Source organism: Chelon labrosus (assembly GCF_963514085.1).
Source record: "Chelon labrosus genome assembly, chromosome: 8".
NCBI lineage: Eukaryota > Metazoa > Chordata > Actinopteri > Mugiliformes > Mugilidae > Chelon > Chelon labrosus.
Genome location: NC_140358.1, coordinates 19779301 through 19792656, shown reverse-complemented (window position 1 = coordinate 19792656; position 13356 = coordinate 19779301). Strand labels below are relative to the sequence as shown.

At 42.8% G+C, this 13356-nt stretch overlaps 2 protein-coding genes across 6 annotated transcripts in view; one reads left to right on the top strand and one right to left on the bottom strand.

Moving 5' to 3' along the window:
* LOC311491802 (rho guanine nucleotide exchange factor 9) overlaps nucleotides 1-9111 on the top strand; it is a 40056-nt gene extending 30945 nt beyond the window's left edge. For 4 of the 5 annotated variants that reach the window (XM_084549839.1, XM_084549836.1, XM_084549835.1 and 1 more), the window contains 4 exons: nucleotides 85-216; nucleotides 1991-2234; nucleotides 2473-2541; nucleotides 4556-9111. In XM_084549839.1, the coding sequence (XP_084405965.1) occupies nucleotides 85-216; nucleotides 1991-2234; nucleotides 2473-2541; nucleotides 4556-4731 (621 nt within the window). In that variant the 3' untranslated portion in view covers nucleotides 4732-9111. Of the gene's footprint in view, nucleotides 1-84; nucleotides 217-1990; nucleotides 2235-2472; nucleotides 2565-4555 lie in introns of all 5 variants that reach the window. The other variant, XM_084549837.1, reaches the window with a different exon arrangement.
* Nucleotides 9112-9869: 758 nt separating this feature from the next.
* Nucleotides 9870-12238, bottom strand: asb12a (ankyrin repeat and SOCS box-containing 12a; the record flags this gene model as incomplete). Its single annotated transcript, XM_084549788.1, has 3 exons — nucleotides 9870-10146; nucleotides 10539-11067; nucleotides 11954-12238. The coding sequence occupies 3 exons, from the start codon at nucleotides 12236-12238 to the stop codon at nucleotides 10001-10003; spliced, it is 960 nt and encodes a 319-aa protein (XP_084405914.1). The 3' UTR covers nucleotides 9870-10000.
* Nucleotides 12239-13356: the final 1118 nt, after the last annotated feature.

Sequence of the window (13356 nt, the reverse complement as noted above, 5' to 3'; positions counted from 1 at the left end):
CGTATGAGTAAACTGATTTTTACTGTAGCAGAAGTGTCTTTTTCTTTTTTCATTTCTTAACTGTTTTTCTGTGTTTTTGTCTAGGGGGATGATATCTTGGACAGGAGCTCGGAGCTCATCTACACTGGGGAGTTGTCATGGATCTATCAGCCGTATGGACGCAGCCAGCAGCGAGTCTTCTTCCTCTTTGATCACCAGCTGGTCCTCTGTAAGAAGGTACGCTCCCTCTCTCGCTCTCATTTTTGTTCCAGTTCTTGCTTTTATTTGAAGCCTTGATTGGGTGAAAAGAAGTTGATGCGCTAAAACGCACCCTCGGCTTGTGTTCTTGAAAGTTGCTGTATCACGTGGGCTGTGACGGACATGCTCGAAGACAATGTGACTTCTTACAACCATAGTCAAGAGCTGCACATGGATTACATAATACTGTCAGAGACACACCAGCCCTCAGTGAAGATGCGTTCAAATCCTCAGCGCCTTTCACAAAATGGAGTCATGGTATTTGGGGCTCTGATGCACCAGGGCTGTGCTCTCCTGTCAGACGAATCTTCACGCTCGGCCAGACTCTATGCATACACAGACAGAAGAACACAAATGCAGACAGACATTTAGACACAAATATACACAAGAGGCCGAATTACTGCATCATCGCACGTACACTTATGCACAGAGGTACAATCATTTTATTACAGCACCCACGTACACACACACACACACACACACACACACACACAGAAATTAAAGAAATATACATATACAGCCTTTCTGTTTTTCTGTCCTTCCATCTGTCCTCTTTCTCCCCCTCTCTATCACAGCTGAACATCTCTGGCACCAGAAATGAACTCCAGCAAACACACACCATGTGTGCATGCTGTTCTGGTCCACTGACTAAAGGCAGCTCTAAGACACACTATACACTTATAAATTCCAGTCTTTGTTTTACTATTGCTTATCCAACATCCTCAGTACAACATGTGTAATATCTTTTAACAGCCCTTAGGGTGTGTTAGGAGCACGTTGCATGTAGTCTTCCATCTTTTCCTCTCATCTCTTCCTTATCAGCACAAAGATGTACATTTGTCTCTACACGCTTATTAAAAGACACCTGATGCTTTCTTTCTGGTAACCTTGCTGACCTTATAGTGTGTCTGGGGATTTATTCCTTCCTAAGAAAGACGTCACAGTGAGGATTGTTTTATGAGGCCATCATAAACTGGTTAAGGTTGTTTGTGCTTGATGAACTCAAGCACCCTTTGCATTCTGCGTACTTATGCATCTGTTGTAGTTCAATTCCATACCATAATGTGTACAGCTGCAGTACAGTCAGTCAATACATCAATTAACTGATGAGAAACTATGCTCAATGTTGATCATACATTAATTCAAATTCCAGCTAGCTTCTCAAATGTGAATAATTCCTGTTTTACTCGTTTTGCTTTGATATTAATCTGAATTGGAACATCTTGAGATTTTCAACAGTTGATCAGACAAAATAAATGATCCCTGCAAAAGTTTTGTTTTCAAATGTATTCATTTGTAAACTGAGAGAATAATGTGCACATTAATCAGTAATAGAAACAATCATCTAATGCAGCCGTACCACTGCCAAGAAAGAAAGAAAAAACACATGGCAGACACAATTTGTGAACAAAAAAAACAAAAACTGAGCATTGTAAGCTTTTACAACAATTGCATATTGCAGTGGTGTTGTGTGGGTATGCATTATTTAGTACTGATGTAGTTAGCAAACTGCTAAGTGTAAATGTCAGTGTTTGAAACAGTATTTTCCATCTTTGTTGTGATGTTAAACGAGCAGCAGATTTACTGAGAAATATGGTGTTCTGTAATGTGTGCGTTTTCATGATTAGGCAGCAGATGGAAAGGGTTGCATGAGACAGATTCTTAAGATACTAAGAGAAGGATGCTTGTTGACACCTCTAAGGTACAGCTAACACACACACACTAACAGGCATCTTTCTCTCCTCTTCACTAGGATTTGATACGTCGGGACATCCTGTACTATAAGGGCCGCATCGACATGGATCGCTATGAGGTGCGGGACGCCATTGACGGGCGCGACGATGATTTCAACGTCAGCGTGAAGAACGCCTTTAAATTGTGCAACAAAGACAGCGAGGAGATCCACATCTTCCTGGCCAAGAAGCCGGAGGAGAAGATCCGCTGGCTCAGGGCCTTCCATGAGGAGAGGAAGATGGTGCAGGAGGACGAGAAAATCGGTTAGTCACACACTTCTCTTCACCTCCCTATTTGGAAACCTTTAGTTTCGATCACAGGTGACACTGAAGCATCAGATTCGTACTGTTTATGTTATTTTTGCTCCAGCATGCAAAATGGTGAATTTGTAGCACAAAACACAGGCAATAAATGAGCAAGACAGTCAGGTTTTAGCTCTGATCTGCTGTCCTTTTGTAGAACATCTGTCAATCATACGATATTGTGTATGTTGCTGTCTAGGTTTTGAGATCTCTGAGTACCAGAAGCGACAGGCAGCCATGACAGTGAGAAAGGTGACCAAACAGAAAGGTGAGGCAACAAGAAGATATCAGGTGATTTCCCTTTTTTTTTTCTCGCTGGTGTGCTCTGTCTTCTCATCGCTGTTTACTCTTCCCCTTAACCTGCTCTCTCTTTTTTTTTTTTTTATTTAACTTTTCGCACTTTTTTTTTTTTTTTTTTTAACACATACTTTATTTATGAATGGACCTAGACCAGCCTCGTACTACGTAAGCTAGAAAAGTCAAGATGATTCATGTCTTCTCGCTATATTACTTCCAATATTTTTCCATTGAGTTAAATGTCTGTCAGCCCATATATGAGGATGACTTGATATGAGTTATTAAGCAGCTGTTAAGCATCAATGAAAAGACAGAGGGCTGTTTGCATGAAGTATTGAGTTTAAAGGATGATAGCGGTGTTCGTATGTGGGTCCTGGGTCACGCTTGTCATGAAACGATTTAATACCACGGACAACTGTTTGATATATATTTTTTTCTTTTACTGAGTTAGTGTGGTTGTTGGAGCTTTCATTTCCATTTACAAGCAGATTACCAAAACAAAACCGACACATAAGGTTGAGTCTGCTTCTTAGTGGACATATTTAAGTCATTATTTCTTGATACTGCATGAAACACGTACGACAGCGAGACAAAAAACATGCCACCTTGAAGTTAGCTTGCGTTCAAAAACCATGACGGCGACAAATTGATTCTTACCAACAGCTGCCGACTATCTCAGTAACAGAAGAACATGTCAAACCAGTTATTCAAGATGATAGTTCCTGACAAAGCATCAGCGACTGAGGACCCGCATATCCAAACTGCTGGTATCATCCTTTAAGGTTTAGCCATTTTAGTGCTAGGCTAGATGTTTGTACATTTACCATTAATGGTGTTCTTGCCAGTTGCACAATAAGCATGACCATCCATTAAGGTATTAATTAACTAATGACCACTGCTGGAATGTTCTCTCTGACGTTAGGATCCCTGTAGATGTCTGTCAGAAGTAAATGTTGTGTGTTTCTAAGTGCTGTATGTGTACATGGCTGGCACAAGGTGAAGTACTCTCTTGAATTTCAGATTCATTTATAGATTTCATCTTGAGAAAGAGGGCCATGTTGTATGGACATGGTTTGAAAATGATAAAGGTATATGCATTAGAGTTCTCCTTAGAGCTAGCACAATAAGATGCCATGGCAACTGCTAAGCAGCATTGGGAGGTGTTGTGTTTAACGTTGGCATTGGAGCATGCAGTCACTGTCCAATCTGTTTACAAGCATTATCTTGACTATCCAAGATAAGTTACACTAACACAAATGGATTGAACCCTTCTAACTGCTAAAACAGTGATGGGCAAAATGCCTGTTTAAAAAAAACCAAAAAAAACATTGTTTCTCATCTTTTCATTTTTCTAAGATGCCATGGCAACTTTTGAATCTTTCATCTCAAAATATTGATTGTATCTATCTATTACTTACAGTAGCATAGTTGTGATGCTTGTAGACTGTAGCTAAATGACATTGTAGAGTGTAGTTAAATGCATATTAACAGCTTTCTGTTGGCTCTTATTTCGCCACTCTTGTGTTCTCAAGTGTCAGAGGTGCTATTCAAACAAACGTGCTGTTATCAAACACGGAATAACAGTGTCCCTCGTCCAAATGCCTGGATCCATCATGATGAAATCTGTTAGTTCTCTTGTTTGCCTGCTACACACTTTGCTTGAATAGCATCTTAAGTCTCCCTTGTGTCATTGCAAGAGCTGAATTCCACTTAACTCTCAATTCAGCTGTCATCATATGATCATACTGTATCATATCTCAGGATTAATATGCAGGAATGTTAACACCAAAGGCTCATTTTGTATGTCTACGTGCCTGTTTTCTGTGGAAGCATGACTTGATGTTGTGTTGTTGTGCCTGTTTCAGATACATTACTGATGATGTTTCCTTTTTTGCTATCCACCTCCCTTCTTTTCCTCTTTCGCTTTGTGCCCTGCACTGCCTCCTTGTCCCCTTCCCCTGCTCTTTTTGCACCTGCCTTCCTAGGTGTAAACAGGTGCACACCCCCTTCATACCCGCCCCCCCAGGACCCACTCAGTGCGGGGCAGTATGAGGTTACGGAGGACATGGCACAAGGAGAGGTTTTTGAATTCAGTCAATCCAAAAGAGGCCAGGCTCCTTTCTGGCAGAATTTTAGTAGATTAGCTCCATTTAAGAAATAGAGATACACAGACTCTTCTGAAGGACCAGCTATTTTTCTTAGAAGCACTAAACACTGGATTATCATGATGAAGAAAAACACACATACACAAGAGACTTTGAAGTTAAGGACCAATGTTAATATAGAGCGCCCTTGGAAGCAGCAAGAGGACTGAAGACTTGGATTTAAAAAAAGAAAAATTGAGAAAAATACAACTTTACAATTCATATATGTTAGTAACGTTCTTAGTTATCATGCTTCTCCTGCTGAGTCAACTGTCATGAACTTTTTCCCTTGGATTCCGCATATTCATGCCATCTGAATGTCCTGGAGTTATTGAGATTGTTAAATGATTTCATTTTTAATCCATCATCTGGAAAGAAACCAAGACAGGTCATTCCTAGTAGTATGATTGTGTCCAAAAGCTGAGATCTTGCTTTGCTGCTATGTGAGATTGTTTGTTGCATTCTTCTGAATGTGCGATTGATTACTGACGACCTCAGCTACTTGTCTGGGGTGTGTGAACGACCTGCCGAGCTTCGTCACGTCTGAGTTCATCCAACCATTGATCACAGACCGATCAGGCCATCTCCGCTCCACTGACGTCTGCGTCTGGATCTCCTCCTCACTCCCAGCGCGCCATACTCCTCCTCCTCCTCTCTCTAGCTGTGTGCATATAATAGCCCCCTCCCCTCACTGATTTTCTCCTCCTTCTCTGCGTCCCTCTTGTCCTCTCTATCTCTCTATCCACCTGCCTCTGTGAGTCAGTGGCTCTCACAGGAAGAGTTTCATTCTTTTGGAAAGTTGCCATTGGCCATGATACGATGGGTCAAGGAACAAATCAATAGTCGGAACATCAATAGAATATTTACATCCTTTCACCAACCACTTCTGACAGGGTATTCATATCCGATCACGCCGCGTGTCTGTGCACCACATTTGATAGAGAGCTTGCCGCTCAGATGAAACAGCTGGGAGCAGGAGATAGGCAGGCTATGGTCCACCTGCCTTGTTTCACAGCCCCTACCCTACTCTCCCTAGAGACCACCCCTGTAGCACTGTGCTGGCAGCTCGCTGGGTGTTTGGAAAGAGCACAGCCTACCTCCGGAAATGAGAGGCAAACGTGATGTGTTGGCCAAGGTCTAAAACATCTCTTTTTCATGTCAGCTGTAAAAGACTTCTCCAGTTAATTATTTCGGTTTGCTCTCACTGTAAAAAGCACAGCACATATTACGAATTCCTTTTTCTCTAATTTGAATACGAGCGATGCAAATATGTGATGCTGCAGTGTGAGACAAGAGTAAGAACCCCATCCAGCACAGGGGGGAAAATGGTCAAAAAGTGGTTAATGGTGGGTGCAGTGGACAAAAAACTGAGTCAGGGCGGCAAACACTGTAGTAGGGAAGCGGAAAGGTGAATTTAATCTGTAGCATGCAGGTGTCCTCTGACAGATTCATGCATCTCCAAAGACTGCAGCTTCAAATCTTGGCTCTCTGCCCCGTCACGTTGTTTTCCAGATCTGATCCATGTTCTGGCACTTAGCTCTGGCACCGTTAAGTGATTTACAAAGGACTGTGGCCTGATCAGATTGATTTGTTTAATCAACAAAGTCCCTGAAGCTGCTGCGCGAGAGATCCTGCCGTAGAGTCCTCCAGCAGAGGCGTTAGGAACAGAGAAGATCTGAGAAGAACTGAGGAGAAATCCCCACACGTCATGAAGGTGTATTCTTTTTCTACACTTGGAATGTAAGTGAAACATCTGTCCATGGTTTGTGCTCATATTTTGACCTCAGACGCAGATTTTGTGTTGAATTATATCACCTGATGGACAGTACATATACAGTATGACAACTTGTGCAATGTGATATATCATTATATATCTTCACTATTCACTACAACGTGATCTGAAAGAGTTATATATTGTTCTATGTCATTTGTTTGCCTTCTTATAGGCCTTATAACCTATTGGAAAAAAGACCTTAGAATTGCTTTGTATGTTGTGTAATTTATGTTTTGTTTCAGTAAAGAAAGTTGAGAAATGGGTGAGTTGGCTGCTGGTGTCTGTAGAGAGATGGCTCCCAGTGAGATTGTTTTGGAAGATAATTCCCTCGTCTGGCACAGCAAAAAGATATGGTTCCCAGGCCATGATAACCTCAGGTCCCGTGCTACGCCCCCACCCACCCCCCTACTCCTTCCCACCTCCCTCCTCGACACTACCACCAGTACCGACAAACAGACGCAAGCATGCAGGCAAACATACCCACACATACACACACACAGAGACACATAATCATGCGCACTTGCTGGCCCGTTCTGCTGCGGAGAAGAGAGATGCTATCTAACAGTGCCTTCCAGCATTCCACTAGTGATTATCTATTCAGTTTCACAGGCAGATTTGAATTAGTCATGTATTTTCCCTTCAGTGCATCTCTCACTCTCTTCCTTTCTCTCTCTCTCTCACTGGGAATTCCTCGTTCCCCAGTGCACGAGATCCACTCGGACAGAAACTTAGAGGTCAGGCCTTCCTTTTCCATATGAGTAGATACTGTGCCGTCTGACTGAAACACTTAAAACACCTTATTATATTCTATCACATAGCAGCAACCTTATTGCACAAGACGAATTTAGGAACTACATAGAATTCCTTTATTGTTATTTAACATGCTGAGAGATTTCATTTGAATATATAGTAGGAAATGATTTTAACTAGTCAAGTTAGGTTTCACATTCAAAGTATATTAATAACAGTGAGTTATGCGTCAAAAGAAGAATCATCTATTTTACCTTTATCAGCTACACACTGTAAATACTGTAAAAAGAACAGATCATATATTTGGATATTGGTATTTTGCGTTGGAGACGAATGTTGTTCCAGTTCTAGCGTGCGGTAGACCTCAGTACCAGGTAATGCATGCTTGTGGCATCCAATATTTTGCATGAGACTTAAGGCAACTCTTAACAGATTGTTTAGTTTCATTTAACTTCCAGTTGCATTTCCTTTTCCTCCACGACGCGGAAACCGCTCATTTGTGAAACCCACGCCATCTCACTAAAGGGAGTTCTTTTCTCTGTCCACCTGTCTCCTGCTCACTACACATTACAGGTTGTAGCTTCTGTTATTTTTTTATTTTATTTATTGTCACGTAGAGGGGACCATCTTTCCCTCGCGTTGAAACTGTTGATAAAGTGGAATAAAAGGCACTGATGTTCTCTTTGCCCAGATAAAATGGGTACTGTAAACTGTTATTTCAAACCTTTCTTTTCATTTGACTACAACCTACATTGTCATGCTTCTGACTGCTGGTTACTATTAATATTATTAATATTCTTATTATTATTTTGGAATGCCAATATCTGCGGAGCCAAAACGGGTATAATCATTTTTCTATGACAACAGTGAACCAAATAGGAGTTAGCTCTGATCATGGCTGTTTGTGTATAGATTTGTAGTCAAGCAGAAGAGCTGAATAAATTCGAAACCTCTCGGGGTGAGCTAAAAATAACCATAATCCTGAAGACACACACTCACACACACACACACAGTGCTTCATTGCAATTCAGATCATGCTCTTGTTTCTACTTAAGAAATGATTCTTTGAAGTACGGTGACTTGACGTTACAAATTAGTTCCTCGCTTGTATTTATTGACAGCAGTGTTAAACAGCACCATTTTTGGCCTCACTGTTTAAATGATGTACATATTGGTTTGATTATTATTATTATTTTTTTTTTTTGTCTTATATAATTATCAACCCGACCTTGTACTGAGAGCTGAGAGGACAGCCTTCTGTGCTTTTTATTTTTTTCTTTCCGGTCATATAGCCAAGACAGCCAAGTTAGCAGACTGTCAACTGAAGTCATCCGAGTTTGCTCACATTTATGTAATTCCTTTTAGTCCGGGGTGTACATGAGCCGCTCACATTTAGCGTCGCAGCATCTTCAGTAGGAACTCCTCACAGTTGGTTTTGCAGTCCTGTGTTGCTTCACAATAGTCAGGGTCTTCAACGAGCCATATCTTGATGTGGTGTTCAATGACAACAAGGTTAACAGAAGACTGACATCCCAACATTTGGAAACTACTCATTGTATATTACCATCTAGTTTGAGGTCTAGATTTCTTTCCCTGTCACAGAAGAATTTACTCACAGTATCCGCATCCTTTATCACCATATGCAAACTTTTGTCATTTTCTTTCTCGCCGGCCTTTGAGTTTGATTATTTGTTGTAGAAATGGAAAAAAAAAAAACCTTAAAAATAATGCCTATTCAATCCAGAAACTGTGAATGGGAGAGTGGAGATGTCAACTGTATGTACATTATATGTTTTGATGTAATCAGAAGCACTGGGAATATGTTGTACTTCGCTGTAAAAAATAAATCCATATCTGATATAGCTGTACTTTTGTTGAAAATAAAACCTCTACAGAAGTGCGTGTCGAGGCGTCAAACTGTGTGCGGGTGAGAGCATTGTGCCGGGTTTCCTGCCGCGTGACGTCATGTCCTGTTTGCAGAGCCCCCTTTCCCGACAGCTGACACATTAAGCACTTCTGGATTTATCACAGAGGAAACATTCAAAGGCATCGGATAAATAACATCATCAGAATGGCATTCGCGGAATAAAAAATAATCCAAAACCCACCACAAATGGTAGCCTGCAAGTAACCGATCAATAAGTAATGAGCGTGATGCAAATCTGTGCTCCCACTTGGCCGCGCTGAAGTGTAGGCAGTGCACTCCGCTTCCTGATGTTTTGAAGTCCAAAGATGCAAGGCTTGTTTTTCAGATGAGATCTAAGGCATCCTGTTGTGACGCAGACAGCCTCTGTGTTTGTGTGTTTCTTCAGCTGTGTCTGGATGTACAAGTAACAGTAGTGAAGTAAAACAGGATTGGGCAATATCACCTGTAAAGAGCTAAAGGTGACGCAAAGATTAACAGATGATGAAAATACCCAGCGAGAGGCCTCTAACTTGGACGAGCACCATGTGCAGTGTTACTGTGGTCTCTAGTGGTCGGCCACGGTGTAACACTCCTCAGAGGAAGGACGCATTTTCCAACATGGAGTCCTTCAGGTTGTTCTTTGTCGGCTGAATAAAACTAGCTTTGTAGTGCTGAAAAATATCTGTAGAAACTGAGATTGTGTGTAAACCTGCCCTCTATCTCTTCCTGGTTGTAGGGAGTTATTAAAAAGCTAGGAATCAGTCGTCTAAATATGAGTGAACAGCACAGAGGTGTAAAAAAAAAAAGAAAAAAAGAAAAAAGGCACTGTCCAAATGAACTGACGCTAACTGGAGCATCACATGAGTTCGGAGGTGTTGTGCTTCAAGTAGTTCCTCAGGATGAGAGGGACGTCCAAACGGTCGATTGCCGGTTCCTTGTTGGCAGATGGGAGGTGTCTTCGAATTGCCAGTCGAGTCTGCGACATCAGAGTTTTGGGACACGCTGGTGCAGGAACACAAATGGACAAAAAAATAATGAAGTTGAACAGCATTTACTTTTTGAGGCATTCTACACTACAGTCATCCATGTCAAGGAGTATCCAAAAGACAAAACAAACAAAGGAAACTGGACTTGCGGGCTTCCTTGAAGACATTTACCCACCTGAAACACACGACTAGGGTTTGTAATCCTAGTTACTAGCATTGAAGACTCTAGTCATGTGAGATTCAAGTGGGCCCTAGCCCCTAATAAAAACCTGAAATCATTTAGGTAATTTGGAACTGAAGAAGACACTTGAGTGGCGAATGGTCTTCAAGGAACCCAACAAGTCCAGTTACTTTTGTTTCTGCTTTGTCTTTTGGGCACTACAGTGTGAAATGAATCTACTGTCTCACCTCTCTCCTTGATGAGCAGAGCCAGAGCTTCAGTCTGCTTTGTACTTTTGTCAACGGTGAGCATAGGTAAGTACACGTCTGCCCCAAAGTCTATGAGGAGCTGAATGTACTCCACCCCGCAGCCGTAGTGGAGACACACCTCCAGGACTGTCTTTGGCTGTTTGATCCTGGCCAGCATCTTCTCGTCTGTGCAGTTGTAGTTTGGGTTGGAGCCGTGAAGAAGGAGCAGCTTAAAGCAGTCCAGGTGTCCATACACGGCCGAGATGTAGAGCGGCCCTCTGCAGGCTGTGGCGTTGGAGGCCCACTCGGGGACTTTGGGTTTGACGTCCACCTCGGCCCCGAAATGCAGCAGCTCCCTGAGGACGTCCACGTCGCCGTCTCGGGCGGCGGTCAGCACGGGGGAGCAGTTGTTGTACTGGCTGCCGTTGGGATCGGCTCCGGCCCTCAGCAGGGCCACCACGCAGTCCAGATGTTTCCCGCTCACAGCTGTGAACAGAGGCGTCTGGGCCTTCACGTCCAAGCTGTCAATCTGGATTCAAACACAGCAGCACAGCAACAGGTCTTAACAGCAGGAAAGACATCCGGGACAAACAGAACAGAAACCAGTACTCTATGCTTTTAGCACTTCAGATGGGAACTACAAATTACATGCTGATGTCCGATCAAAAAAGTACCTGGATATTTAGTTCATTTTTGCAAAGGATGATGCACTTTACTAAATGTCAGTGAAAGCATCATAGTATAGTTGTATAAACCAAAGCCAGAGTTTAACAGCACTGACTATGCTACGATCATATTCTCTTTCTTTCAGTTTCTTCCATCTACAGTCCAAGCTGTCACCTTCGGCTCAGTAACTACACAAGCACTTTACGAGCTGCTGTCTCCTGGTCACCAGTGAAGGGAGCTCCCCTGCTAAAAGCAGCAGACTCAGTCAGCTGCAGCGGAGTCAGCACAGTCGTTTCATTTTTAAAATCTTTTTACAGAGACTTGTTTGCTTGTGCACAGAGCCCCTCTATCACGGAGGACGCTCTTTACAAAATGGAAACAATCACAGAATTGATGAAGGAATAGAAACCCACAAAAAAAATGGTTAAAAGAAAATAAATGGCTCAACTGTGATAGAGTTGGATAGTTGTATTCTGTGGGCTAGTAGTCACCACTTTACTTTTACACTGCAAAATTTGATCTATTCATATAAAATTATGAATTAAATCACATATTTAATTAATGAAAAAGGAAATAATTCATGATGTTTGAGTGTAGTATGTCATTTTGGTAATTAAGTACGACACTTATATCTCTTACACCCACCAGTGGGCGCAGCTGTAGTGTCCCTCCACACCCACTCAAAAATCCATCTCTCCGTCCTTAACTTAAAGCTCCACAGCAGCAACAACGTTCTCTCTGAGCCTCACCTCTGCGCCGTGCTCCAACAATAACTCCAGGCACCTCAGGTGTCCCAGAGCGGCGGCAGTGCGCAAGGGCGTCACCGGGACCCCCCACCCGCTTCGAGCATTGATGGACTTCCTGTAATTCTCCTGAGACAGAAGCTCGGAGAGAAGAGTCACGTTGTCGCTGCTCACGGCGTCGTTCAGGGCCTGACACTGCCCGTTGTCCTCATCCTCCTCCTTGGGCTGCAGCAGGGAGAAGATCTTGGAAATGTCCATCAAACTCATGTCGACAGCTCGGCCCAGAACCATAATGTAACTCCAGGCAAGAGCAAGTCAAAACCTTTTCATCTGCAATGACAGAGAGACACCATGGTACATGTAAACACATACACCGATGAGATGATTACGTGGCTAGGATTGATTTTCTGTTTCGGCATGAACGTAAAATAACCCAGCTTTTTGCCATGAACATGCGCCGCCACCACAAATCAGTTTGTGTCCACACTCAGCAGCAAACAGGGGACTAACTGCAACCAGACACCTACCTCACCTCGTCTCTTGTTGCTGATATTTCCAACGAAAATAGTTCAGTTTAGTTTTTAAAACTCCATTATAAGTCACGTGGGGAAAAAAAAGACAGACAAGTCCTCCAAGGAGCTTGTGATGCTTCCACAGCGGCAGTGAGTTGTGAAAAGTGCAGTAATGCAATGTGTGTGAATGTGCATGTGTGTGTGCATGTACGCATGTGTGTGTGTGTGTTAACTACCAAAGGGGCCAGAGCTCCTGTCTTGGTGGGGGGGAGTGTATGTGTGAGGGGGCTAATTTTAGGCCACAGATGGGTCTGGCTAAACTTCCATTCTTGGAGAGTGGAGACTGGTTTATAATTAGAAAGGTGATAGAACTGTGACACTCACTTGGTGATTGGTGAGCATGTGACTGTGTCTGTTTCTGTATCCGGAATAATAAATAAATAAATAAATAAGAAAACAGGCTTCTTTTTGTGACCGGGTCAGCGCGTGGTGTGGAACATGCCACGCGCTGCACTCCTTAATTCCCGGTGTGCGCATAGCACCAAACCAAGAGGTGCATTTAGTATTTTTCATTTGTTTTATTATCACCCTGCTTCCCCTGATTCACACCAGGGCAGCCATTTTAGTAAGTGTCAACTGCGTAACTGTCAAAAGCCTTAGAGGAGAAGCCAGTCAGCTGTTCCCCCGCCAGACCCACTCGTGTCCTCATGCTGTCCCTCGCTTAGAAGGGAGCCCGAGACACACCGCATTCTTTCAGCAGATGATACAAGAGCCCGGATTCCTGGCATTGCACAAACACATGACAGCATTTTACTTATTTATTTATTTGTATATTACTTTACTGGAGCGCACAGAGATGCTCAGACGACTTGCATCTTCCAAGAACGCTCTCCAAAT